Source organism: Sturnira hondurensis, unplaced genomic scaffold (assembly GCF_014824575.4).
Source record: "Sturnira hondurensis isolate 20B ecotype Veracruz unplaced genomic scaffold, ASM1482457v3 Scaffold0022566, whole genome shotgun sequence".
Lineage (NCBI taxonomy): Eukaryota > Metazoa > Chordata > Mammalia > Chiroptera > Phyllostomidae > Sturnira > Sturnira hondurensis.
This window is the reverse complement of record NW_028095197.1, coordinates 7,545,528-7,573,054: the sequence shown is the minus strand read 5'-3', so window position 1 is coordinate 7,573,054 and position 27,527 is coordinate 7,545,528. Positions and strand designations below refer to the sequence as shown.

General features: G+C 53.6%; 2 protein-coding genes across 3 annotated transcripts; both read right to left on the bottom strand.

The window, feature by feature from the left end:
- Positions 1 to 304: 304 nt before the first annotated feature.
- On the bottom strand, positions 305 to 2,071 carry CCIN (calicin). The gene has a single exon (XM_037036098.1). The coding sequence runs from the start codon at positions 2,069 to 2,071 to the stop codon at positions 305 to 307; it is 1,767 nt and encodes a 588-aa protein (XP_036891993.1).
- Positions 2,072 to 7,010: 4,939 nt separating this feature from the next.
- Positions 7,011 to 25,663, bottom strand: GLIPR2 (GLI pathogenesis related 2). 2 transcript variants are annotated; one of them, XM_037035958.1, is made up of 5 exons: positions 25,556 to 25,663; positions 17,580 to 17,688; positions 17,133 to 17,236; positions 15,192 to 15,269; positions 7,011 to 7,588 (listed from the first exon to the last, which is right to left on the bottom strand). In XM_037035958.1, the coding sequence occupies exons 1-5, from the start codon at positions 25,566 to 25,568 to the stop codon at positions 7,428 to 7,430; spliced, it is 465 nt and encodes a 154-aa protein (XP_036891853.1). In that variant the 5' UTR covers positions 25,569 to 25,663; the 3' UTR covers positions 7,011 to 7,427. The 2 variants fall into 2 exon arrangements, with proteins under 2 accessions (XP_036891853.1, XP_036891854.1); XM_037035959.1 differs by lacking the exon at positions 25,556 to 25,663 and adding an exon at positions 20,175 to 20,241.
- Between the last annotated feature and the right edge of the window lie 1,864 nt (positions 25,664 to 27,527).

Here is a 27,527-nt window from a genome sequence, read left to right as displayed (position 1 = left end):
TGCTTGTAAAGTGACTACAGGGGTACAGAATGGGGGGCTTTCCAGACACCACCTTGGCCAGTGCCCAGGAGCTGCCTCGACCCTACCCACCCGGGACTCTGTCACAACCTCCGATCCCTCCAGCGACAGAGCAGCCCTGAGTGTCTACCCACCGGGAGCAACCCTTGCTCAGAATCTCCACCTTCAGGGCTAAACACACAATGGAACACAAAGAAGGAACCAACAGGCCATCTTCCTTTCTTTCCCTCTCTCGTTAAATTGTGAATAATAACGCATTTACTTATTCTCCCACTTAAAGAGTGGTTTAAATCCTTTGAAGAATCTTGCAGGGTAGCTTGGCTAGGCAGCAGGCAGGGCAGTCCAGTGCCTCTGGCGGCGGGGCCAGGGTCTTCCACTCGCCTGTCTTTTGGTCTAGCAAGTAGGCATTGGGATTGATGGTGTAGTCCTTTGTGTGGACGTCGTTGGTTGTGGTGATCCCCCCACACACAAACACTTTGTTGTCTCCAATGGAGCATATAGCGTGGGACACATCTAAGGGGCAGTTGTTGGGCAAGAGAGGCACTGAGGTGGTTGTCTTGTTGGCCTTTATCTTCTGCAGGTTGATTTCCACGCTCTGCCGGTGGCTGTGCACGCAGAGGTTGTTGCCCTGATCGAAAGAGAGCAGGGGCCGGTGGTTGAACTCAATGGGGAAGGTGATACACTGGACCACGTCCCCTGTGTGGGTGTCAAAGCAGTCCACCACCCCGACCCGAGAAATGTAGCCCTTCACTAAGCACCGCCCAGTGACAATGTACAGGTTCCTGTCACCCTTGGTGATCACGGCCGTGCCATCCATAGGAATGCTCATCTTCCCGGCCAGGTACCAGGCCTCCTTGCGCTCATCATAGCGATAGATGTTAGAAACATACTGCCGTGGGGCGATGCTGCCCCCCACGGAATACACTGTCCCCCCACAGGTCACCATGGTGTGGAAGACAAGCCCGATTGGCAGGTCGGGCAACTTGGTCCAGGAGTTGTCATCCATGTCATAGCGCCACGCTGTCTTCAGCCCTGAAATCTGCTCAGTGGTGCCACCAGAAACGTAGATGTAGCGACCAGCAGCGGTGGCACTCAGCGCCGCTGCCCGGTAGGGCATCTCCGAGAGCTTCAACCACAGGTTCTCCTGTATGATATAGGCAAACACTCCATCATTGAACTTGCCGTGGGCCTTTTGGCCACCTAGGATGATCACCGAATCGAGCAGGGCCCCTCTCCTCTGATAGCTCAGCAGGCTGCTCGGCTTCTCCTGCTTGCGGTCCACAAGGACACTCTCAATCATGGTTGCGTGGGTGGAGCTGTTCTCTATGCCCATCAGCTTGTTGCTGGCAAACGCCAGTGTCTTGTTGGAGACGGCGTTAAGATTGATGTAATTGAAGAACTTTTTGAAATACTTCTCCCGCTCATCCTTTCGGAAGTACACCCAGTTGATGAGTGCACTGAGAGCCTGGTCCTCGTTGAGCACATGCAAGTTTTCATCCCGGAGCAGGCGGCCGAAGATGATAGGCGGGCAGCGCATGAAGTGTACGGAGCCCTCGGGACTGGCCCAGTAGTGGAAGTTGTCACGGATGCCGGAGTAGGCCAAGTCTGACACCTCTTTGAGCTCAAATAACTCGGCCAAGAAGAGGTAGTGCAAGCAGTTGGCACGGCGGATGGACTTAATCAGAAAGTCACTGCAGTGGATTCGAAGGCGCGGTGTGTTGAAATACTGGGCCCCCCGAAGGAGTTCCTCCACGTTCTGCTCTGAGATCACCACCTTGCCGCTGTAGAAGTAGTCCAGGAGCTGCTCCACTGTGGCCGGGCTCAGGTAGTTGGGGTCAATGGTGATGAAGAGCTCACTGCTGGTCTTCATGTCGTTGCAGAAGATGAGGCTCTTCACCAGGGGAGAGACAGCAGCCAGCACATTCTGATGTGCAAAGAAGACGTGGTGATCCACAGTCAGAGCCATGTCCCAGTACTCTTTGCGTTTCCTCTGTTTGTTCAGGTTCTGCAGCATGAAGCTGTTGTAGTTTTTCTCAGTGAATTCCAATTTCATGGTGCTTCTTGCTGGCTGGGGCAGAAGGTCAGCAGCAGGTACTGGAGAACAAACCTCCTCAGGCCCTTGGGATTCAAATTGATGGTTGTTTGCAGAGCAGTTGATCAGGGAGGCGTGGGTGTGGGGGAGAGGATGATGTCATAGAGTAGATGAGGTCATCACAATGCAGGTCCCCAGCAGGCCTTTCTCAAGGCACAGGCCCTTTCTCCCCTTTTATGGCTCCAGCCTGCCAAGACAAGATACCCTACCAGGACCTGGTGCTCAGGGTCCAGAGCTCAGGAGGAAGTCCGGACATAAGTTGCAGCTCCTGTCTAGGACCTTCAAACCTCAATTCAAGGCTGCTTCTGGGATGTCAGATCCGCTTTGGGTAAGAGTAGAGTACGAAGGGATGAGGGAGGTTGGGGGAAGATTTATTAGATCTTCTAGACAAATCCTCCCATTGTACAGGAGGAAAGCTGAGGCCCAGATGAGAGAGGAGACTTTCCCCAAATCACCTAGCCAGGTAGAAGCAGAGCAGGACCTGGAACCCACGTTTTCCGTAACTCAGGCCCCTTTCTACTCTCCTAGGAAGCTCTTGACTACTCCCCTGGTCTCGGATTCTTAGGCTTCGAAGTACCTTCCTCTGCCCAGGCCCCTGGGCATCCGGGAAGAAAAGCTCTGTCCTTTGGCTTCTGACCTTCGTGGCCGCAAATACCACTCTTTCAACTAGAGGAAGCCGTGGAGGCCACTTACTGGATGCAGGAGTTAGCCACTTACTGGATGCGGGGGTGGGGTGGGGTGGAGTGGGAGGGCCTCTGACGCCCTCATTATTTCAGTTCCTCAGAAAACTGGGACCTCCGCCCCACATTTCTACAGCTTCTAGGGCTGTAGTGCGTCAGCGCTCTCCATCAGGTGTGGACTTGGACACGTTGCCCATTCTCTCTAAGCCTCAGTTTCTTCCTCCGTGAGATGGGAATGGTAGTACCTGCTTCAAAGAGCATTAAGAGTTTAAATGAGAAACTTATTTAAATGAGTGTTAAGCACGATGTTGGGCTTGTAGCAAACGCTCAATAAATGCTACCTGTCGTTATTTTAGTAATATTGCGTCAGAGCACCAAGCGCTGGGATTCCTGGGTGCTTCCTTCATAAACACTTGTCAGCAAGCCTGGAAGGCGCGGGTCCCTTTGGGCAGGCTCCGAGCCTCCTGCGGCCACACGGTGGGGCCAGAGAGTCACTTCCTACCCGGGTGGGAACCCGCGGGCGGACGCGAACGCCTCTCGGTCACTGAGCGCGGCCTCGGCTGCACCCCTCTGCGGGTTTCGAAGGGCCGTGGGGTTTCCCCTCTTCCGCCCGGCTGCCACGCGCCTGCGTCCCGGTCCTCACTCCGCCACCCCTCGGGCAGAGGCTGCGGGGCAGGTCCACTGGCTACGACCCTGGAATTAAAACGGCAGGGCCTCTTTAGGATCGCGGCAAACACACCTTTGTCCATTTTACAGAAGGGGTACTGGGCCCCAGACAGACAGGGTATGCCAGAGAGAAGCAGGCTCCGATCCAGGCTCCGATCCTCCCCGCCCCTCCGGTGTCCCTCCTGGTGAGGTGCTCGCAGCCTCTGCCAGCTCGGCACCCCCCCGCCTCCGGGCTGGTGTGGGGTGCCCGTGGCGTCTCTGCCAAGGAGAGATTAAGTGACAGCCAGAGCCTCCTTCGAGTCCCATCTGGACCAGCCTTGGGGAGCTCCCAGGAAGGGGCTCAACGCGCAGGCCCTAGCGTCGTTGCCGGATGCAGAGGTGACCTGGGCTCATGCTTCCCACCCTCCCCCCCATCTCCTCCAAGCCCAAGCTCTTCCCTAAGCCCCACTCCCGACCCTCAGCGAGTCCTTAGTGCCCCAGCTAGGGAAACTCAGTGTCGCCGGGAGCCGTGGGAATGTGAACAGGTCAGCTCTTTTTCTCCCTGGACTACTCAAATTCCCAATATTATTCATTGTCTCTCCCTCACCCTTTCATTCCAGACCTGGCTTTTTCTTTATTTTGGCATTTGATAATTTGAAAATTATTTAAAAGTACCTACCTTTTCATTCTGCATTCGTTTACCTTAATCCTCAGTCTCCTAACATACCTGCCTGCACTAGGCTTCGAACTTGATTTCCCAATGGGAAGAAGGCTTAGATTTCAGCCCCTCTGCCAGACTAGCTGTGTACGCCTTGGGGAGTTCCTCCTGGCTCCCTTCTCTCCCTGTGAGAACTTTTGAGCTCTAATTGTTTCTCCGGCCCTGATCTACAAGAGGGGGCAGTGACTTGGGTGGAGGATGAGGCCTCTTGGTGTTGACCAAACACTTTCTCACTCCCACTGGCCTCCAGGCCTGCCCTTGTGAGAGGCTGGCAGACCTCACCTCCTGGGGCATTTGTACCCAGGAGTAGGGGTTGGGTGGGTCAGGTCCTGCTGCTTCACCTGCTCCTTTGCCCTCCCTGCAGCCCTGGGGGCATTTTGGTGGAGGAGGTGGTTGTACCCCTTTGCTTTCGTTTCAGGCCCCCTGAACAGGGCAGGAAGGTCTCTCATCAGATGCTTCCATCCATTTAAGAAAGTTGGGCCTCGGAGTGTGTCACGGAGGCCTGAAATGAGCCAAGAGGCCTAATTAATTCCATGTGCCAGACCTTGTATGGCTGGACCAGTGGGGCCCAGAAAAGACAGGGGCCTCAATCAACTCACACTGTCCAGAACGCAGCTTGGAATCACGGCTCCTGACTCCTTCGCTGCCCTCTGTCTACAAAGGAGAGCTGGAGTCCGGCTTCTCCTCTGCTTTTGTTGAACTCGTGGGACTTGTCATCTTTAAGAAATCCTTTGAAAAAGTGAGATTCATGGCCCCTGCTCCGTCAGCTTTGCTGTCTGGCTTTTCTTCAGTCTGGAAAGCTCCTTTGGTCTGCTTTCTCCTTACTCCAGCCAACTGAGGAAACAGACAACAGCCCCAAGAGGCTGGTACCATGCCAGCATCTACCACCTGCTTCTATGACCAGGGTGGAGGGCATTTCCTAGCGCCACTAGGAAGTTCAATCATTGGACATTAATTCCCCGTTGCTCATGGTGGCTGCCTGCCCAGGTGTAGCCTGAAAAGGACGTCAGCCCAAGCCTGTCATCCATCCTTGGCATCCTGCCTAGCTCAGCGTTTTCTGTTCGTGAAGATCCCTAGGGTAGGGTACTCTAATATTTTAATTTTATGGAGACTGTCAGTTGATATGACTATTTGTTGGGAAGCCCTGAAGAAAATGAGGTGTGTGTTTTAAAGATACACCGATCTGCCCTGGAAGTAGAAAACTCAGGCGCAGTCTTTCAGTAGCTCTAAGTCTTTCATAGATTTAATCACAGGCTTTCTCACTTCTACATACAATGTTTTCAACTCATAGCTTGACTCTCATATAGCTTTGGCATGCCATGCCCTAATTCAAACTCTTGGCATCCTCATTTTTTCAGTTCTACTGGTAATTTCTCCCACGTTTCTTAGCTCAAATTTCTGGCCAAAGGCCAGCCCAGAGATTGGTGGCTCTTGGATCACATGTCCACTCCAGTCCAATCAGCTGTGTGCGGGTAGGTCGGAGGGTTTGCAGCATAGCTGCCTGGGGAGCACAGTCCTCAGGGGAGAGGTTGGAGGCATTCAGATGCTTGAATGGCAGGAACTCGGAGTTATGGATTACCTTAGCCACTGATTCAGAATCAGGCATGAATCACAGGGGAGGAAAATATTACACAAAAGGAAAAGATTTTGTTGTCTTCGTCCATACGCCTGGGTGAAATGAAGGGCACAGCCTAAGACTGTGCTCACAGTGCTGCAGAGACCTTCGGGAAACGTGTTTCAGGGACGGGTCTGGTCAGACTCCAGCCTTTACGCAGGCAGCTCCCTAGTGCCAGCTCTGCGGTCTCACCACCTACGGATGCCGTGGTCTCAGGGACACTCAGCTTGGCATCTGGGTGGGTCCCTCGGTGGGTCCCTCCCATGGCCCACGTGAAAGCGTTATTCAGGGGAACTTTGTGTAGTTTGAGGCAAAATGCAGAGCCACGTCAGCGCTCTAAGGCCCCGCACGGGAATATCCCAGGAACACTGGGGCCCGCCACACATTCCAGGCGGGAGCAGCAGCGCAGCTGCAGCCACAGCTGCCGAGAACAGCCTGGGCTCCCGCCCCGTGTCGGGGAGGCCAGCGGCTGGAGGGTTTCCTCTGGGGGCCCTGAGTGAGCTCACCCTCACCCGGACGCTCACTGACTTCATCCATCCAAGGCCACTTGGCCAAGAGCCCAGGTAGGGTGAGGGGCTCTCTCCCACAATGGGCCCTGCGCCACCTGGCAGGCTTGGGGGAGGGGTGAGTTTCAGGCTAGGCGCAGCTCCCTGGGAATTGGGGGGTGCATATTGAGCTATGAAATGCCGGGGGGGGGTGTTAAGAAAAAAGGATGGGGGGGGTCAAGGGTGGTGATGGCAGCAGTACTTTGCTGTTTAAAGGTAGAAAAATGGGGGCGGAGCTGGAGGATTGAGGAGAAAGAGAAAGAACTCACAGACACGGACAACTGTGGTGACTGCCAAGGGGAGGGGGGCTGGGGGAGGTAGAGGAGAGTTTGAGGGGGATGAATGGTGATGGATGGAGACCTGACTTGCGGTGGGGATCACACAATACAGTGCACCCACAACGAGTTGTGGAGTTGTGCAGCTGAAACCCGTGTAATTTTGTTAACCAGTGACACCGCACTAAATTCAATGAAAAAGAAAATGAATAAAATGAGGTGGCATACAAAAAAAAAAGAAAAATGCAAGAAAAGCTGTTTTCTCCACTTGTTCTTTGGCAATCCCATCAGAGAATCCCAGGGGCATGAGTGGCGTCATGTCTTACCACTGAGAAGTCCCAGTAATTCTGTGGAAGCCCTGCCTGCTCCGTGCTGCTGATGGAAGCTGCTTTATACTTCTGCGTTTGAAGCTGTGTTCTACGTCACATTTAAATGAAGGTTTAATATTCTTAAATATCTACCACAAGTAGATCACAATGCATGAAGATTACAGGAAATGAACTTCACTTCTCAGCGTCACAAACATTTGAAATCAGTAAGAAAGGTACAAAAGTTTGCTTAAAAAAATAACAAAAAGTTTAAAAACGGATCCCCCCCCCAACAAAGTCCAAATAATTGTGGTCTAACAGTCAGAGTAAAGGCTTCCACAGCTCATTCCTTTGCTAAGAATGAGTTCATGCAAAACTGTATGTCCAAGTGTGTGCGCAAGAGACACACCCATGCATCACACACACGAGCACACACCCCCACAAAGGCAGACGCACAGCTGCGTGTTTGCTGTTCTGGGCACTTCATATCCACGTTCTTCAGTCTGCCACCTGCCCACTGCGTCTGGCAAGTCACTTCTTGGGAGGCAGGACATTTTCTTCAAAGAAGCCCTGGTTGACGACATTCCCTGCCGGGAAGTATCTAGCCACCACAAAGGACGAGCCGTCGCTCGCACAGGCCTTCCCCACCCCCATCTTCTTCGTGTTCTTCCACACCATGGCCGTGAAGTGTCCTGTAGGGGCACAGGCAGGGGGAGGGGGACACGAGGTAGTTAGCAAAGCCTGGAGAAGGATGTTTCAAGAGATTCGTGAGCTCCTGCATCATCGTGCCAGGCTCAGGGCACAGACACCGCTCAGAGGAAGGAGACACTAAACATACCAACGGCCTGAATTTCTGTAGCGTCAGGTCCTCTCGGTCACCACACTGACCCTGCTTACTCACCACCTTTCAATGCCCAAAGGTTTCATGGGCTCCCAGAGATCGTGGGAAAGCCCAGGGACCCCAACAATTAGGAAGCCACCCTACCTCGCACCTGCCTCCAGCTCTTGTGCAAACTGTACTCTGCAAATCACCAACAATCTCCCTGTTCCTCCCCAATGGTCACTTCTGTCTTCATCTTACTCAACATCTCAGGAACATTGGATAGGGTTGCCTTCCTCTCCTTTTCAAAGCACTGCCCTCTTTTGGTTTCAGCGATGCCACCTCTCCCGCCTCTTGATCTCACTTGTAAATGCCAGAGAGCCTGCATTTTCCTTTGCCCAGTTCTGGGCTCTCCTTGCTGCACTCCGTAGGCAAGTCCATCTTTGCCTGGCTGCTGCATTTATTTCTCCAGGCCAGACCTCTCCTCTGGGTTCCAAACACAGCTACTTACTTGACATTTCCACTTGGATGACTCACAGGCATCTCAAATTTAACCTCACTCTGGATTTTGGTCGACCCAAAGTTATCCCTCTCCCTGCCCTCCCATTTTTTTTAATGGCACCTCTGCACGCAATCCTAGGAATAATAAGGTCTGCATTGTACCCCCTACCTCACTTCTCACCACAACTGGGCTGGGTCTCCCTTTGGGGGCATGTGAGAAGCATCATTCAATGCTGATGAATCTAACTCTAAAATACATCTCCAGTCCATCCACTGCCAAACCTTTGGTCCCCAACCACCAACTTTCCTCACTTGGGCCATTGCAAGAGCCCCAGCTGATGCCCCCAGCTTCCACCTCGGTCTCCTCAATTCACTCGCTGCCGAAGTAGCCTGAGTGATCACTGTGAGACTAAGTCCTATCTGTTTTTTCCCTGCTGAAAAATCCTTTGACTGCGTCCAACTGACCTGGAATGAAACCGAATGCTTTGGTGCAGGGGCCTCATTTCCACTCCTTGAACACCCGCGGTCATTTCTCACCGTGGGGCTCTTGCGCACACCGGTGCGGAATACTCTTCTGATGACTAACACCTTGTCCCTTGCCCCAGCCTTAATGTCACTTGTTCAGAGAAACCTTTCACAATCACTCTGATTCCCGAACACCTCCCTCCCGAGATGGTCTTATCACAACTGTTCTTTTTCCCTTCATAACATTCTTGCTTGCTTACTGCTTGACTCCTTCACGAGGCTACGAGCCCACATGGGTAGAGACCAGATTGTTTTATTCCCGGAGGCATGCACATGCAAAGTGTAAAGTAAACTCTCACTGAATGAATGAATGGCACGAAGGAGTGAATGAATAAAATGTAGATGAAAGAGCTTTCTTGGACACAGCTTTTACCCCCACGGAAGTGCAGACCTTCTGTGCTTTGAGCTCTTTGAGGCCTTGGCAAGGTAAAGCCTCCTTCAGTTCCCTCCATTTTGAGTCAAATAGCCCAGTTCTCTCTCTTTCTTTTTAAAATATTTTATTTATTTATTTATTTTTGGAGAGAGGGGGAGAGAGAAAAACATCAATGGGCAAGAGAAACAGAGAAACTTCAATCAGCTGCTTCTCACACGCCCCCAACTGGGGACTGGCCTGCAGCCCAGTCACATACCGGGATCGGGAATCAAACCGGCGACCCCTCGGTTTGCAGGACAGTGCCCAGTCCACTGAGCCACACCAGCCAGGGCAGCCCAGTACTTTCCCAAGCTACTGCCTGCCCCTCCAGATACTCTGCGGCTTGCTGAAGCTTCTCGGTACTATTCTCCCACTCAGGCCATCTGCCCCTTACTCACTGGTCCTTTCAAGCAGCCAACCTGGCTTAATTTTCTGCTCCTCTCCTGTTTGGGGGTCAAAGAATGATGCTGTAAGGCCCTCTTTGCTCTATGACCACAAATTCTTCTCATCTCCTGGGAGTAAAAGTCAGGAGCTCATCTCTACCATTTTTACTGTTGAGGTGACAGGTCAATGGAATATGTACTCCCATGTCACTGGGGATCATCCACCTGCTAAAATAACCTTGAAATTGCATCTCCTCCTACAGGGCAGGCACCACAGCTGCCTTCCCTACCACCACACCCCCAGTGTTTGGTATTGGACTTGGAACAGAGCAGATGCTCAATAGGTATCTGATGGGGAAGAGACAGAGGGAAGGAAGAAGGGGGGAAATCATGACCAGAGTAGCTGAGTTTCCCACAGGGTGGTTAAGGAAAAAGGAGATTAACCGCTTTATACCCATTAGGATGGATATTGTTTTTTAAAAAAGAAACAAATTTTGGTGAGGGTGCGGAGAAGCTGGCACACTTGTACATTGCTGGTGGGAATGTAAAATGGTGTAGCTGCTGTGGAAGACAGCAGGGCAGCTCCCCAAAAAGTTCAGCACGGCGCTGGCCGGGGAGCTCCGTCGGTCAGGTGTGTCCCGACGCACCAGGGTTGAGAGTGGGATCCCCGGTCAGGGCATGTGCAAGAATCAACCAATGAGTGCGCGAATAAGCGGGACAACAAACTGATGTTTCTCTCTCCCCCTTTTCCTCCCTCTAAAATCAATAAAGTTAAACATGAAATTATCATATATCCAGCATTCTACTTCTAAGTACATACCAAAAAGAATTAAATGCAGGGCCTTAGATATTCGCATACCACTGCACATAGCAGCCAAAAGGGGAAAAACCTAAATGTCTATCAATGGATAAACAGATAAAATGTTGTATCTGCATACAATGGAATGTTATTCAACCTTACAAAGGACTGAAGTTCTAACATAGGCTACAACCTGAGGACATTATTCTAAGTGAAAGGAGCCAGACACGAAAGAACAACTATTGCCTGACTCCACTTATCTGAGGTTCCTAGAAGAGTCGAGCTGCAGGCAGAAAGCAGAATAGTAGTTACTGGGGCTTGCAGTGGGGGCAGGGAGGGACAGGAGTTACTGTCGAACAGGCTCAGAGTTTTGAAATGAGACAGTGACGACGTTTGGAGACAACAGCAGTGATGGCCGAGCAGCATGTGAACGCATGGAGTCCCATTGAACTCTACACTTAAGAACGGTTAAAACGGTAAGGTTTAAGTTTGTTTTACCATAAAACTAAAAAGAGAAAGAAAAGAAAAATGAAAGAAACAAAAAGACAGGACATCTGGTATGCACACTCTTCTAGCCCTTCAGGGAAGAAACAGTGCTGATATCCCCCATGTACGTCAGATAGGGTGAGGACTGAACACGTGTTCCCTGACGGAAGTGGTTTTATTTCGCCTACAGTTGAACTCCATTTTTTATCATTTTTTTTCTTAAAGATTTTATTTATTTGTTTTTTAGAGAGAGGGGAAGAGAGGGAGAAAGAGAGGGAGAGAAACATCAATGTGAGAGAGAAACACTGATTGGCTGCCTCTCGTACTTGCCCCAACTGGTGACCAAACCCGCAACCCAGGCATGTGCCCTGGCTGGGAAATGAACCCACAACCTTTTGGTTTTCAGGACAACACCCAACCAACTGAGCCACATGGGTCAGAACACTTTTATAATTCTTCCATTTAGGTGTAGTTTACTTATTTGTCTACATCCCCAAAAGACTTTCTTTCTGCAAATAACCAAACATAACCACAAATCAATAGTTGATGTGATATAATCAAAGCAAGACTTTAAACAAAACTTTAAGTACAATGACATAGCTTTCCCACTTATCCTTAAATTTGTGTTAGCCACTGCCCCCAAAACTCTGATTCTTCACCTCAGAGTAGAAGAGAAAGACTTCTTGCTCATTTGCCCTGGTCCTTGTGGTCTGGAGTCACAGCGCCAGGCTTTTGGCAGCTGGGCCGGTGTCACTGCTTCTATACACTGTCTTTTCATTAAGGCTCAAGTCCTTTATCATAGAAGCCTTTTCTCTCAAAAGACCACATGCTCTGGCCATTGACCCACCCAGTGGCTCTGCCGCCCACAAAGGAGTGCCGCTTATTCCCTGGTTGTCAAGAGTACGATTCCACGCACAACCCGAGCTGCAGCGGCAGCAGTGCCCATGGAAGCCTTTCCCAAACGGAGAGCCTCAGCCATCTGTCTTCTGGCTGGGGAAGTAATTAGGTATAATATTTATAGATGAACTAGAGAACACGGCTTCCTTAGCAACCATCAGATAGATAAACACTGGTTTCTAACTGGTTTCTAACTCTCACCTACTCACAGCTTCCTTTTTCTTTTTCTTTTTTTCGTAAATGGATCACATCCTCTTTCCTGCTACGGGCCCAAACTTCCTGACACACATATTTGAAAACCACATTAAATAAGGCACAGTGCGTCTGTGCAAGGGGATGAGTGCAACGGTCAGAAATCATGAGAAAGCTCCTGTTGCATCATATGGAAAAGCCTCTGCCAGTCCGGGTGTGCAGAAAGCCAGTGCACCATAGATCGTGCATCTGAGCATTAAACAAGGGAAAAAACATATTTACATGAATGCTGCTATAAGCTCAGAACAAGCCTAGAATGATACCCAGGAAACCGGCATCATGAGTTGGAGGGAAAGTGCCGAAGGCCAGGGATGGATGGAAGACTTCTCACTGTATACAGCTTACAGATTTCATGTCAGGTGAAAGTATTACTAATTGAAAATAAACAAACGAGCAAACCTACTCATGGAAATAGAATATAACAAAGGAATTGCAAGAAACCATTCCATCCACTTAGCACAGAGTGTAGAGCTGGGTTCTTTATCACAGGACACTGACGAGGGTGGGGAGAGGGTGGGTGGAGAGATTATGGGGTATTTCAGAGGCCCTTTCACCTACTACATGGATGTGGTCAGGGGGTCCCAGAACAGTGGTGCAGCTCTAGGGGGGGCCAAGGTGGGGAGATGGGCCTGCAGATCTTTAAGGGTCTTGCAAGCCCTGACTATAATCCCACCCAAATCTGTGCTCCCGGCTCCGGATGAGGCTCCGTTGGTCCCCAGGCATTGCCCACCAGCACCTGGGACGGCATAAGTGCTAGCTGCTCTGGGACTCTCCCCTTTGGAGGTGGGAGGAGCGGGCGACAGGTGAGACAGGCAGGCAGTGATCACGGAAAGCTGACTCCCAGTCCTAACTCTGACACTTGTGCCATCCCTGTGCTGGAGCAGGGGCATCAGATTGAGGACAGAAGGTATAAAGAAGTCTCTGCTGACCTGGCTGGTGTAGCTCAGTGGATTGAGTGCAGGCCTGCGAATCAAATGATCGCGGTTCGATTCCCAGTCAGGGCACATGCCTGGGTTGCAGGCCAGTTCCCATCAGGGGACACATGAGAGACAACCATACATTGATATTTCTCTCCCTCTCTCCTTCCCTTCTCCTCTAATAATAAATAAATAAAATCTTTAAAAAAAAAAAAGAAGTCTCTTCCCTTTCTGAGGCTCAGCGTCCTCTGCAAAACTGCTGCAAAACTGGTGGAATGAAGCCCTTCCTCCGAAAGGTAGGGCTCACGCGGCCATGAATAGGGAGGCGCTTTGTAACTGTCAAGCGGCTACACACAGGAGCGAAGCCAAGAACTCCCTCCAGCCCATGTCCCACTGCCTGTGAATCTTGCTCATGGGAGAGCAGATCCAGACACTAGAAAATCAAATGTCTTGCCCTGGCTGGTGTGGCTCAGTGGAGTGAATGTCAGCCTGCGAACCCAAGGGTCGCTCGCTGGTTTGATTTCCAGTCCAGGCACATGCCTGGGTTGCAGGCCAGGTCCCCAGAAGGGGGTGTGTAAGAGGAAACCACACAATGATGTTTCTCTCCCTCTCTTTCTCCCTCCCTTCCCCCGTCTCTCTAAAAATAAATAAATAAAATCTTTTAAAAAAATGCAGGCCAGGTCCCCAGTAGGGGGCATGCGAGAGGAAAATCAAATGTCTTCTAGACATGGGTCTTTATCAGAAGGTCACCAGACTCTGCCCACACATCCTTAATCATTGGCAGAAGGTCATTACTATTCCCTCCCTCACCAACAAAATTTAATCGTCACAGAACCATCAGTTCTCCGTCAGAGCCCTGCTGGCAGCCCCCTTCATCATCTCAGGCCTGCCTCTACCCCTTTGTCCTGCCCACGCAGTTGCAAGAACCCTGGCCCAAGAGGGTGAGCAGAAAACCACAGGAAACAGTGACTGGTTCTGAGAACATGTCACTTCCTGTTTCTGAAGAACCCTCCAGAGATTCGGAGGCTCTAAGTGGCCCCACCCACAGGTGGGGTAGGGTGGGGTGGGGTGGGGTGGAGTTGAGGGGTGGGGGTGGTAGAGAATCCCTTTTTCAGTTTTTCTGGTGTCTTCTGATCAGAGAAACTCACGGCCCCCTCCAACCCACCCTGGGCCACCCCAGGTGGATCTGAGTTGGTTCCTAGGAAAGACAGGCGGCCGTGAGGCCTGGTGAGGGGCACGAGGGAGCCCAGAGCTCACTCAGCGGTTGCCTGGCACCTTAGTCAGTTAAATGTTTACCGCTCACCAGGGAAACCTATGAGAAAGGCTGGGTGGTCCCACAGTCAGCTCCTCCCTGTATCTAAACTCCACCTCTCAGAATGTCCTGTAGACACCACCAGCTTTCCCTCCCCTCTGAGACAGGGAAGGACGGGCCTCAACCCAAGTTCACACAAATAATAGTGCCAGGCCTGAGATGAGCTCCAGGCTTTCTGCATTCCAAGCTCACCCAAACCAGACCCCAGCATAAAGGTGAAGGAATAATGCCTGGGAGGCAGGAAGGCAGGGTGGCATGGGGCTCGCGGCAGGAAGGAAGTGGGGGTGTGAAGGGAGGCGGGAGTCAACACCAAGAGAAGAGCGAGCTTGGCCCTTTTCTTGAAGGCCCCGGGAAGCCACTGGCAGTTTCATCAGAAGACTAAGGTGGGCACACGTGGTACTAGAATGTTGTGGGTGCTAGTGAGCTGGGTGCAGGGCAGGGGAGCGAGACTGGATGACTGGTTAAAAGTGCTGAGGCACCACTTCCGGAAAGAAGCACTGAGCAGCTTTGAAAATCCACAGCCTCCTTCCCTGGCTGGTGTGACTCAGCAGATTGAGTGCCGGCCTGAGAACTGAAGGGTCGCCGGTTCAATTCTCGGGCAGGGCACATGCCTGGGTTGTGGGCCAGGTCTCCAGTTAGGGGTGTGCGAGAGGCAGTCAATTGATGTGTCTGTCTCTCATTGATGTTTTTTTTCTCTCTCTCTCCCTCCCGTCCCCTCCCTCTGAGTCAATTAAAAAAAAACCACCACAGCCTCCTTGTAACACGCTCCAGTTACCTGACCACTGAAGAATTGGTGGAACAGGAAACATCACCCTGGGATCTCTTAGATGCGGGGCGTGTGTGTGTGTGTGTGTGTGTGTGTGTGTGTGTTTTGGAGAAAGAGTTTTAACCTTTGGGAAAATCAAACCAAAGAAATAAGGGAGAGGTAAAACAAGAGGGAAATGATTTTCACAGGGTTAGGCCAGGCCACTGGTGTGGCCCTGTCACTCACCAGTCCCAGAGTTGAAGCCAGGCTGCTGGAAGTTGTAGTTCTTAATTTCACTGTACCATCGGTCAGCCACCTCCTTTCCTGTACAGAAGAGACACTGTTCAAAACTCAGCAGCAAAACTGACCCACTCCCGTTCCTTCCACCTGCTCCCACTAACCCCGAACCACCCGTCCCCCAACAGACATCTGACAAAGCATGCGCAAGCTGAAACAGGGACTCTTGCCCACGAGTGTGCCCAGGAGAGATGGCCTTCTTGGGGGTCAGGAAGAGCCCTGGCCTGGGGTCACCTGCATCTGTGTCCCGGCCCTGCTGCTACCTTGTTGTGTAATCCTAGGCAAGGCCTTCCCTTTTCCGAGCCTCTCTGTACAAGAGGGTTAAAGGCAATGTACTCCGAGGGCTTCTAACGATGCTCCAAGTTTTCCAGAGGCTCTGCCTTTATCCCACCCCAAGTCTAACTCCCGAAATATCCACAGGAGGAAAGGCCATTGGCCTGGCGGGCCAGGGTTTCCATCGCAGGCAGGAGGGTCCTCACCTGGCCCAGCAGGCACTGGGGGGAGGAAACCCACACAGCATTTCCCTGGAAGCTGCAGGTCTCAGGGCCGGAGGCAGGAGGAGCCTCAGAGCTCAGAGCAGTAAGTCTCCAACTTCAATGCATGAATTGCCTGAAGTTCTTGTTATAATGCAGATTCTGATTTCAGTGGTCTCGGATGCAGCCTTTGAGCCTGCATTTCTAGCAAGTTCCCAGCTGCTGCTGCTGGGGCTGCTGCTGCTGCTGCTGCTGCTGCTGGTGTGTGGACCACACCTGGAGTGGCAAGGCCTTAGCGAGCAGGAGCTACCCACTGGCCTTTCCTGGGGAGCATTTAAAAGCTGCTGATGCCCGGGGCCTGCCAAAGGCTGGTGGTACAGGTATTTCTGGAGGAGAGACTTAGGCACTGGTATGTTTAAAGATCCTAATGTGTAGTCGGGGTGAAGAACCACTGCCTTAGAGACCATTTGCCCAACTCCTCTCTGTAGAGAGGAAAAACTGGGGCCAGAGAGGGTCAGGACTTGCTCAAGGCTCCACAGGAATGAACCATGTCTCCTACTGGCTCTTCCCATCCCTGTCCCTCTGCCCCTGGGCCCACTGGGCCCAAAACGAGTCCTGGAGAGACATAGTCCACAGCTGCGGACTGTGGGCTCCTGCCTCCCTCAGGAGCATGCGCACATTTCTCCCGGGGGAACATGGCGCTGGGGAACCCAAGAGGACACTTGGACCTCCCCCGCCCCATCCCCACTTCCCCTGCTGGGAACTCCTAGGAATGTGAGGCCTGGGAAGGAGGAGTCATTCTCCAGCTGGGGTTTGCAGGACGCTTCAGAGAGGGAGGTAGGGCTCTCCAACATTTTTCCTAAAAAGCCATGACAGGGTTGTCAGAGCCAGGAAGCTCAAGAATGTCTGGTCAGTGTGGTGGGGATGCCATTCCAGGCTGAGACCTCAGATGAGGAATTGCCTTTCCCATTATCAGGATTTTTTTCTGACACAGCAACAACTCTATTGTGCTTTTCTGCTGAGAAAAGTTTATATGCCAGAACTGTAAAAAAATGTTTTAAATGTGACAAAAGTAAAATTCTTCTGTAGCTGGGGATGCATCATTGCCTGCAGGGTCAGGCTGAGACTCTGCACAGAGCCAGTCTGTGTCCCCCACCCTGCTCCTCAGCTGGGAGCTCTTCCAAAAGAGGGGGGTGTCTGGGCAGTCAGCGTCATCTCTGTGTCCCTGGCAGCAGCCCAGGCCCAGCCCTGAGCTGGCCATCAGAGACCCTATGGTGAGCGGCACTCAGCCCCTGGGAGCAGGCCAGGCCCTGGGGCTGCCTTCACTTTCTGGGCCTGTAGCTGCCACATGGCTACACCACAGAGGGCGCCTGGCCTGGCTCAGGCCGAGGGCAGGGCAGCTCAGAAAGCGACCCACCTGTCTGATCATAGGATGCCCAGGCCAGGTTCTCTCCGCACTGGCCGCGACTGGACTCCGGGCTGTGCTTGAGGATCCTCGTGCTGGCCAGGGCCTCTGAATACCTGCCAGAGACACCGGCTCTTGGTCAGAGTGGGCACAGTCCAGGGAAGCCCCGAAGTCTGAGCCCTAAACTGGTGTGGCTACACTTCCTTCCCTGGGCTCGCAGAGGAAATCAGGAGCAGTCCACCTGCATTTCTTTGGAGCCCCCTAAACACCCCATTTGTCAGAGGAACAAACTGAGGCTCAGAGGAACAAAGGGACCTGCCTAGGGAGTGGCAGAGTGGTTATTCAAACCTGGCTGTATCTGCCCCCCAATTTCATGTTCCTCCAGCCACCCCAGGGCCCCTCTGACTGCAGCAGCAGCACCCCAAAGGGCCCGTCACCCTAGGGTGTGGGGGGACTCACTGCTGAGCCTCCTGGTTGAGCTTCTTGCAGAGCTTTAGTGGGGGGACGCCATGCTGCTTCCGGTACTCGTTGTGGGCTAGCAGGACCTCGTTATTAAACTGTTTGGAAGCTGCAACGATTTCAAAATGGAGACGGTCTCAGTGTAGAGAAAAGACCACCAAGAGTGTGATGGCAGGTTTTGGAGCAGCACTCAGCTCGGACCTCGGGCCACGAGCAGAGGCTCCCCTTCAGCACCCCAGCCAAACGGACAACCGTGATGCCCTGCTCCACACCTCTGCCCGTCCTGTCTGCATCCCTGGGGTCGCCCCCTGCACATCTGCACCCCATGGATCATGCAGGGCCATATGGACCGTGTGTTGGGGATTTGGGTCTTTATCCAAAGCAATGGGAAGCAGGCCAGCGAGCTGGTGAGAGCGGTGTTTCTGAAAGTTCCTGCTGGCTGCTGAGTGGAGGACGGCCCAGCGGGGCAGAGCAGATGCGAGCAATGGGACTTCTGAAAGAAAATGCTTGAAGGAGACTGGATATCTCAGACTGGACCTATGGTGGTGGTGGGGACTGGAAAGGACCTGGGGTGAGCGCTCAGAGAGAACAAGCCTGGCTGGGGGAAGGGGGTTGCCCATACTGGGCTGGTAAAATTGAGAAGACAGAGGGACAGAGAAGAGGGAACCAGGGCAGGGCAGCAGTGGGAGAGTGGAACGAGGGGAGAGTGTGGACATGAAGGTGCTGGGCCCAGAGTTGTCATGAGGGATGAGGTGGAGCTGTATCCAACTGGGTCATGACCTTAGAAAGGGCAAGGTCAAAGGGGCTGAGGTTAGGAAGAGAATAAATGGCTGAAGCCAAAGTCAGGCAAGGTCAATAGTGGCCAGAAGCCACGTCAGTTTGGCTCCACCCAACATCCTCCACCCATCTCTCTACCATCCATCCATCCATTGATTTGTCACCTGCCCCGCAGCGTCATCCTCCTGATTCCAATCCATCCACCCGTTTGTTCTCTCAGCACCTCTTCTGTGCCAGGTCCGTTCATTCGCTAGATGCCCACAGACGAATCAGCCACATCCTGCCCTCAAAGCCCTCACACACAGAAGGGAGACCGCCCGTAAAGAGACACTAGCAAACAGGGCGATAGGGCCAAAGTGCAGAGAGTGCAGGTGAGAGAGGAACTTGAAAAGCAGCCTAGCATGGCCTGGGGGCAGGAGAGGTGACCCCAGATTTGAGGCCCCAAAGATGTCTGGCGGCAGCTAGCCAAGCTCAGAGGGTGAAGATACTGAGTAACAGCCTTAGGGATCTGGGAGCTCCCCTCTGTGGAAATGGGGGCAATTGGGTGAGTTAGGAGTGAGGGCTCAGAGTCAGGACCCTTACGCTGAGTTACTCCCAGCCCGTGGGCTGGAAGGGGTAAGCTGGAGAATGATAGGTGCACCATTCATTCTTTCCACTGCCCCAGGGCACATTCACCACCTGATCTCCCCTGCTGTTTTTTTCACCCCGGAGGCTGAGCAGATGAGCCAGCAGGAAACCCTCTTGCCCTCCCTCAGCCAGATCGCCCAGGTCTCCTGGGCCTCAGAGAGGACACAAGGGGGGAAAGACCAGAACTTGCCCTCAAGGGCTTTGGACTAGACTCAGGCCCAGTGGTGATGAAGGTAACTGCAGGTCACGGTGCTGGAGCTGTCCCGGGGGTTTTCAATAAGTTGAAGAGTGAGTGGTACTGACATGGAGGACTTTGGGGCCCAGCAGGACAGTCCAATGAGGTCTAGTCACAGGAATGTGGGACAGGACAAGGATGTGGGGAGCAGGAGACGGTGCCTACAGCCAGGATACAGGAGGCTTGGATGGATAAGGTGAAGATGGATTCCCATTCCAATGTCCCTTCCAGCTCCATGTCCTGAGCAGGGCTAGTGGGACACCGCTGGACACGCATGGGCTGAGTGGCACGCGCAGTGGTGACCACAGAGGTAGTGGGGAAGGCTCCCTGGAGGAGGTGGTGTGGAGGCAAAGGGCACAGAAAGGGCCAGGGTGGATGGGATCAGGGTGGAATGGGATGGGAACCTTCTGTTTTGTACAACTCATCCCCAGGCTGTGGGGAGGAGGTGGAGAGAAAGGGAGTGGGTGGGAGCTAATGAGGGCTGTTTGAAGGCAGCTCTGAGTTCGGGCCAGGTCACATCAGGCTCCTGGTGCGGTAGGCCCTGCAGTCTCCTTGGCAGAGAGGGACACATAAGGCTGCTAAAAACTAGGTCACCGCACTCCCAGTTCCCTAGAATCTGGGAAGGGAAGAGAAACAAAAGTGAAAGTCCTTGTGCTCAAAAAAGATCGGTGCCAGGGCTCCCAGGAAGGGGTCAGGAGACCTTTTCGGTAATTTGGCCCTCTCTTCCCACCCCTGCTGGGAGGCATTGGGGCGGCCCCCCACCACACGTCTGACTGGCCCCAGAAGTCCCCTCCCCCCACGGCAGCCAGTCCAGGTGGCTCCTCACAGTAAGGCCTCTGTTGCAGGGAGCAAGATATCACTAGTGACCACACCCAGCAAGAGCCACACCCCATTTCTGTAGAAAAACCCAAGAAAAGAAGATAAACACGGACTATAAAAGGTTGAAGAAAACCTACCCATCCCTGCATTGGGCAAGGAGGGCCCTCACAGCCAGCCCACGGTGGGGAGGGGAGGGTCATGTCCTCCCAGGCAGGTGCACTGAGGCCCAGGGTGCCAGCCTGGAATGAGGGCCATTCTTCCTTCTGCATGTTGGCCGGTCGCTGCTGGACACAGCCTCACTTCCTCTTCAGCACCTTTCGTGGGAGCTTCCACTACTGTACCCATTTTTTAAAATGAGAAAGGTAACCTGCCCACACTCCCCCAGCTGGTCTAGGGGCAGGCCCACGAGGAAGGAAACACTGTCCTTAACTAACCCCTTGCAATCCCCGAGGACTGCCAGTCAGAGGGAGTCACAGAAAAGAGGCAGAGGGGTTGACCAGTCCCAGTAGGTGGGTCAGGCCCAGTGAGCTTGGGGCTGCCTTTAAACCTGAAGACAGAGAAGAGGAGGGGGAGGAGGAAAAAAATTAGGGGCTGCAGGAGCCCCAGAGGAAAATTAGGGGCTGCAGGAGCAGAAGCTCCAGCGGACAGGTTTGGGGCTCAAGGACAGAGCGGCTGAAAGGGGGAAGGAGCTGGCGGGCACGGCTCCCCGTGGTGATGGGGTGGAGGGAAGGCGGCAGGACTGAGCTGTCTCTGCCTAGAGGTGGGCACAGACATCCTGGGAGGGGGGGCGCTGAACTGGGGCTCTTGAAGGTCCCCTGGGGCCTGGGCCTCTAAATGCCAAATGAAGAGTCCAGGGAGGTCTGTGCCCCTCCCCCCAGCAAGAGCCTGGCTGTTGGCTGGGACAGGCTCCTCCTCGGCATCTGTCCCCTTCGAAGGCCGCCCCCCCCTCCCCAGCCCAGCCTGCTGCATTTCTCCCCACTCTCCACACCACAGAGGCCCTGACTGCTAGAAGCCAGGACAAGAATTGTAGACAGGCCGCTTCCGCCCCTTGGCAAGGAGCTGGTGTTGAAAAAAGAAACAACAGGCCAAAATGGAGTCCACTTTGCTAAGCCACCTCACCAAACCAAAACTTAGTAACTCGCCCAATTGTGATTTCAGCCTGGCCCAGGAGTGGATTTTAAACCAATCAGTCTGGAATTTCCTGATCACTCGTGAGGCCAGCTGCCTGATCAGACCTGCTGCTCCCCTAAAGGAAGGTGACCCTGCCTAAAATAATCCACTCTTTTAACTTCTTAATCTCACCCTCTTTCGGCCTGTGAAAACCTTCCACTTTGTACAACCCACCGGAGCGCCCTTGTAGTTGCTAGAAGCCATAAAATCCCATGAATTGCTGACCAGAGCCAATTACATCTGCAAGTTTACTCAGCTGAACGCTGGTCTTTCACACTGGAAAGTGACCAGGTCCCATCTTTGGGGTAGAACTGGTCTGTCAGGAAGAAAGAATAAAAAGCTGGGGGTGGGGAGTGGAGAAAGGGTAGCTTCTCTTCTTCCAGCCTGGGCTCCAGGAAACTCAAGAGGCAAATGCCAGCCCGGCCTTTGACTGGCCGTTGATTCTGGACAAGTGGTGTAATCACTCTGTCCCTCGCTGCTCTCACACAGGAAAATGGGGATAAGAGTATCTACCTCACGGGTGGTTGTGAGAATCAAATGAATTAACCTATGTCATGGCCCCTTCAGACCCCACCCCTGACTTTCACGGGAGCGGTATTTCAGCCAGTCTTTGACAGCCTCTTTCTGAACCTCTGAGCTCAGATATTTGCTGAGTGAATGAGTCAGCAAATGAGTGAGGTCCTCACCAGCGCTGGACGGCTCTAGAACCCGAGCCTTTTCACTGCGGATGAGGAAGCTGCGGTGGTTGGGAGGCTGGACATGCGAACTGCAGGATTTCACAAGGTGAGTCCGCATTCGGGCTGGATCTAAGAACAGCTTCCTCTGCCCCAAATCTTGCATACTTCCCACTCTACATATACTTTCCTCTCCCTGAGCAAGAAGATGGTCAATGAGGAGTCACTCAATTGCTCAGTTGTCCCGGAGCACCGGCTCCAGGCTGAGCCTTTGCAGACAGTTAACAGTCACTGAGGGGCAGCTGGTGCCCATTCTCCAGCCCCACCCGCGGCCACTCAGCCTGCCTTGAGCCCTGGGCCAGCCCCCACCCCTCTGGGCTCCTGTTGCCCAACCTTGGGAGAAGGAGGGATGACATCTGTGGTTTTCAAAATATGTTCAAAGCAGGGAAAACCTTTCTTTGAACTTTTTTTTTCAATAAAATCAACAGGTAAAAATGGAACTGTCAGAATTGATGCCGCCCCCACAGCCCCGCCCTGCAGAGGTGTCTGGGCCCCACTCAGTGTAAAATTCCGGAGCTAGTTGGCCCCTAAATGCCCTGCTGCTCTGATGGCACGTGTGGGTGGAGGGGACGTGAAGACTCTTAGAGACAGATAATTAGAGGGTGTGTAGAAGTTCCCTCTGAGCCCGTTCCAGGCTGAGAAGCGGGCAGGGTGCAGGTAGCAAGTGGTCAGTGTGGTAGGGGAGAAAGCCCACAGCTCAGAACTCAGAGAGCTGGGTTCGAATCCCAGTTTGTCCACTTACTGGTCAAGGTATGAGCTTGGGCATGGTACCCAACCTCTATAAACCTATACGACTGAAAATAAGTAGTTCCAAGCCTGCACTAAGAGCTTAATAACTGCTAACCACTATTATTAGGGACTAGAGGTTTCGCTGAGCCCAAGATCACTGTCCCTCTCTGCCCCCAACACAGGTGCTGCAAACTAAGCCCAGCAGAAAGACCAGGGCTGGGAGATGGACCTGGAAGTCTCCGAACACTGGGCCGAGCGTCTCCTGGAATTAAAGCCGTTAGTTTCGTGACAGTTCTTTGGCAATGCCAGTACCCCAAGCAGCCCTGGGGTACATCCGTGAGAGCCACAGGCCCTGCAGCGCAGACCCCAGGCTGGTGTCCCAGGGCTCCAGGGTTGGGCCTGTGCTGAAAGTGCACTGGGCCCGCGTTACCCAGAAATGTCACTTTCTCTTGGACACCTTTACAGGAGCCAGACACTGTCCCAGGGGCTTATAGATTTTGGGGGAGAGAAATAAAATGCATGTGGCTACGAGGGAGAGAGGCCTGGGCCAGCGTTTTGGAAGGTCCCTGATTGTGTGAATATATGTGTGTGGGGCGTGACACACTGTCAGGAGAGGGGGACAGTGGCTAAGGCACTGTCCCCCTCCCCCCTGAAACCTGCTCAATCCTGCATCTTCAGCGGAAGGTGTCACTACCGTCTTGTACCCAGACATACCTCTGACACTGCCCTCTCATTCACAAGTTAGTCACCAAAGTCTGCTTGACCGTACCATCTCTGAAATCTACCCTGTCCTCTCCAGTCCCGCAGATGCCTGTCATCTGTTGCATGACCTCCTGCAGTGGCTCTTCCTGACCCCCCACCTCTCCCCTCTCCCCACCTGACCCACCCTGACCCGGCTCTAGTAACGCCACTTTCAGATTAGTGCCTTCAGTACCTAACGGCACCCCAGGTCTCAGGGTAAAGTCCAGGTTCTCCAGGCCCTCTGGGGTTAGACCACCTCCTCCAAGAGCCTCCAATAGGCCCCTTTGCAGAGATCTCTGTACCCCCGAGCTCCCATTGTTCTTCACCTGCATCTGTATTGTGCCTTGAGTCACTTCCAACCTCTTACTTACTGAAGCCACGTGAGCACCACCCAGATCAGCTTTATGATTCAGGTCACAATCCAAGTGAGGACAAGGGTCGCACCCTCCACAGCGCTGAGCCCACGTGTGGCATACAGCTGATAGGTGGTGGAACGGAGGGAAGAAAGGGAGGGAGAGAAGGAAGACAGGAGGTTGAGATGGATAGATGGATAAATGGATGGAAGAATGGGCACACAGATGAATATTAGCAGTTTGGGAAAACTGTATCTTAGTGGAGAAGCTGGGAGCAACTGATTAAAATGTGGCTTTAGAGAATTTGTAGATTTTGAATGTACACAGAGAGGAGCTGATTTCTCCAAGTAGTCTCTCACCTCCGCCATACTCTTGCCCCATCACCACCACCGTCATGGATTTTGGTGACAACTCCTTTTGTCACCTTTCCCTACTGTGAAGGGAGTAGGGAAAGACCCTGGGGATCATAAGGGCCACCTCATCACACTGATGGGGAAAGAACCTTGTTCAAGGTCACACAGCAAGTGATTAGCACAGCCAGGGCTGCAAGCCAGACCTGTCACTGCAGGTGAGGCGGGTTAAGACCAATCCCAGGGAAGGCCGCTTACTCTCAGCACAGGGACCTCATGGCTCTGGACCTTGAGGAGAGATCCAAGACCCAGCTTCACTCCCCTGAGGCGGACAGCCTCGGCTCCCCACGAAGCAGGGCTTCTGAACTCTGTTCAACAGCTGTTCACTAAGAGCCTCCTGTGAGGCAAGAACTATGCTGAGACTGAACCCCACCCCACCCCCACCCTGGTCACCAGGAGTCCATGTCTGCAGGGAAACAGACCTGTGGCTGGGTACTGTCCCAAGCTGACTGCTGGGAGGGCCGTAACCAAGGATAGACCTGTCATCCTTCCAGGGGGTTAGGGAAGTCAGGGGTGGCCTCCCAGCTCAGAAGCTGAGCCTACAAGGATGGGGAGGACTTCCAACCTCAGAGGGGTGGCAGAGACTGAGTGGTGGTGGTTGGTGCTGGGAAAGAGAACCCAGGGGAAGGGGCCACGTGCCAGCCTCAGGATGGCTGAGTGGAGGCGAGGGGCAATGGCCAGCTCCCAGGGGACCCCAAGTCTGGACTGAAGAATGCCACTCTCTCCCCTGCGAACAATGGAATGGAAGGTGCTGGAGAGTGACAGGATAAGATCTACATTTTAGAAAGTTCACCGGGAACAGCCACAAGGGTGAAGATGGGCCGCCAACAGGTGGGAGAAAAGGAAGAAACGAGTCTGGCAGGTGTCCTGGCACAGAGGGGGCGCTTAGGGGAGGAGGGACAAAGGCACACGGATGCTCGACCTGTCTTCAAGAAGGTAGGTAGGAGCATGATGCTTTGCAGCGAAAGATGCTGTCACAGTTTGGTGGCTTTTTCCAACTCCTAACTAGTCTGAAACACAGCAAAAGCCACGCCTTGGCCAGACGCTGAGCGCTAATCCCTGCAGCGCCTGGAAGCCCTCCCAGACGCAATCTCTGGCTCGCAGACAGGGGGACCCTCCCTGGTCTCGCCTTCCCTCCCTCTCTCCCGGGGGCCCACGGCCGCCCCGGCTTCCTGGCTACTCCGGAAACTGTCCGCCCGGCGCTTCGTCCCGCTCCATCCCGCGCCTCGGGTCCCGCAGAGCTGCATCCCAAGGGCGGAGGCACCCCCCCACCTCTAGGGACCTCCGGCCCCGCCGCGTGGGAGGGTGGCGGCGAGCATCCCAGATTCCGCGGCTCCTGAGCCATCCTCGCACCCTGGCCCGGTGGGCGCGGCGGGCTCACCTGACTTGCCCATGGCCGGCTCCGTACGCTCCGGGTTCCCGCCGCCTCTGCGCTCCTCGACCAGCCCCGAACCGCTAGGACGGCCTAGGGGGAGGTCGAGCGGCCGCAGCCCCTCCCCCGGCGCGGCCCGGCCCCCGCCTTATAAGGCAGCAGCAGCTGCTGGCCGAGGCGCCGGGGGCCACCCCACCGGCTGCCCGGAGGAGGCGCTGCACACCCGGCGGTCCGCAGAACACCGCTTGGGGAACTTGCCCCGCGTAGGGACCCTAACGACTGCCCGGGGCTCTCTCCGGGTGTGGACCTGGAGCCCGGGGCCTCCTGGATCTCAGCCCCGAGCGGTGCCTTCTCGGAACTCGGAATCCCGCGCCCCCCGCAGCAGGTTCCCAATAGCTATTGGGAATAAAGCAATAAAATCGGCGGTTGACGTGCTGCAAGGGCCTCAGTGCTCGCTGTCATGGCGTGAGGGCCAGTTCCAGTCTGGGACAGGAGATCTCCCCCTCCTCCCGAGTGTGCCGCCTTCCCCAATCCAGTGACTACCGACTCCGAAGGACAAGTCCATGCTCTCCCCGAGACACACCCTCCGGTGCGAGTCTGGGTTGGAGTTAGAATGCTGGCACATCTCTGCCTCTTCAGGTCCTCCCCATCCCTCAGGGTCTTTGTGTCCCTTTAACTTCCAGAGGCCCTGACCTTGAGGACAGAGGTCAGTACACACCTGGCACTGGGGGGCTTGGTCTCAGTCACGGTCCCACCCCTGTGTGAGGAGGACACTGGCATGAAGGCGGCAGGGCCTGGGTTACCTGTGTCATTCCTGAGTAACTCCTTCCTGGGGAAGGGGCTCAGTCAATTCTGCTTAAAGAAGCTAGTTTTCAGACCTTTCAATAAATGGGCACTGAAGTGCAATGACTTGCTGATTATAGCCCAACAGTAAGGCTGGGCGCTACCCTGTTTACCCCCTCACACTGTGTTAGGCATATACACTTACTGGTGTTAGTACTTTCCACGTCAGAGTGTTGGAAAGTGTGGCCCATCCCGAATCAACAGGGAGTACTAGGTGGGAATCTAACCCCTCACATTCGATGTCCTTTCCAATTTTGCCAACAAATCCCTACTGGAATAACCAAATGAAGCCAATAGGAAGAAGTCCATATCCCCTCTAGAATCTCTGGAAGGCAGTTCCTATCTTAACCAAAATGTCAAGGCAGTGGAGTGAAAGACAGCTAAGCACAGGGCAGCCACACACCGCACAGAGGGGAACCCCTCAGGGAACCACCGAGTTTCCCTCACTTCTCCTTACACAGAGGTGAAGGTTGCGGCAAGGGGGCCTCAACAGGGTAGGGATCAAAATCTGAACGTAGTGGCATCTTTGGAGCCTGTGAACCTTAGAGCTGACCTGAGCAGCAGCACGTGGAAGGGACAGTGTGCTGAACAGAGTTGGCGCAGTGCTCGAGTTGCCCCTCGCCAAGGGCCCTGGGCTGGTTGGAGGGGCAGTCCTTGCCCAACTGGTCCTAGCTGGTGCAGGGGCAGAGACCAGAGAAATGGCAGAAATGAGATGACTCATCCCCAGGCCGTGTCCATGGAGCTGAGCTGTTGATGAGCCTCTTATTGTACCCCCTTCCAAGAGAAGGGGCCTCTCTCTCTGCCCAGAAACCAGGAAGGAGAGAACCTTCACCATCAAGGGCTGAGAAAGATGACTTATTATTACTTAATATTGTACTTCCTTAATTTGAAAATAAAGGACTTTGATGAAAAGTTCCTTCTTACTGGTATCTGTATTGTTACAGATTGAATGTCTGTGGCCCCCCTAAATTCATATGTTGCAATGTAATCCCTAATGTGGCGGTATTTGGGTGAGGGGCCTTTGGGAGACGATTAAGTCACGAGTATGAAGCTGTATGAATGGGGTTAGTGCCTTATGAAAGAGACCCCAGAGAGCTCCCTCCCCCCTCCCACCACGGGGGACACTAGAGCTCAGCCG

Bases quoted from the DNA above. Each gene is read 5' to 3' on its own strand.
- CCIN (XM_037036098.1), bottom strand. From the start codon at position 2,071: ATGAAATTGGAATTCACTGAGAAAAACTACAACAGCTTCATGCTGCAG.
- GLIPR2 (XM_037035958.1), bottom strand. The intron at 17,237-17,579 runs GTGAGTCCCCCC...TGTCTCTGGCAG, and splicing joins CTCAACCAGGAGGCTCAGCA to GTATTCAGAGGCCCTGGCCA. The intron at 15,270-17,132 runs GTGGGTCGCTTT...TCTTCTGTACAG, and splicing joins GGCATCCTATGATCAGACAG to GAAAGGAGGTGGCTGACCGA.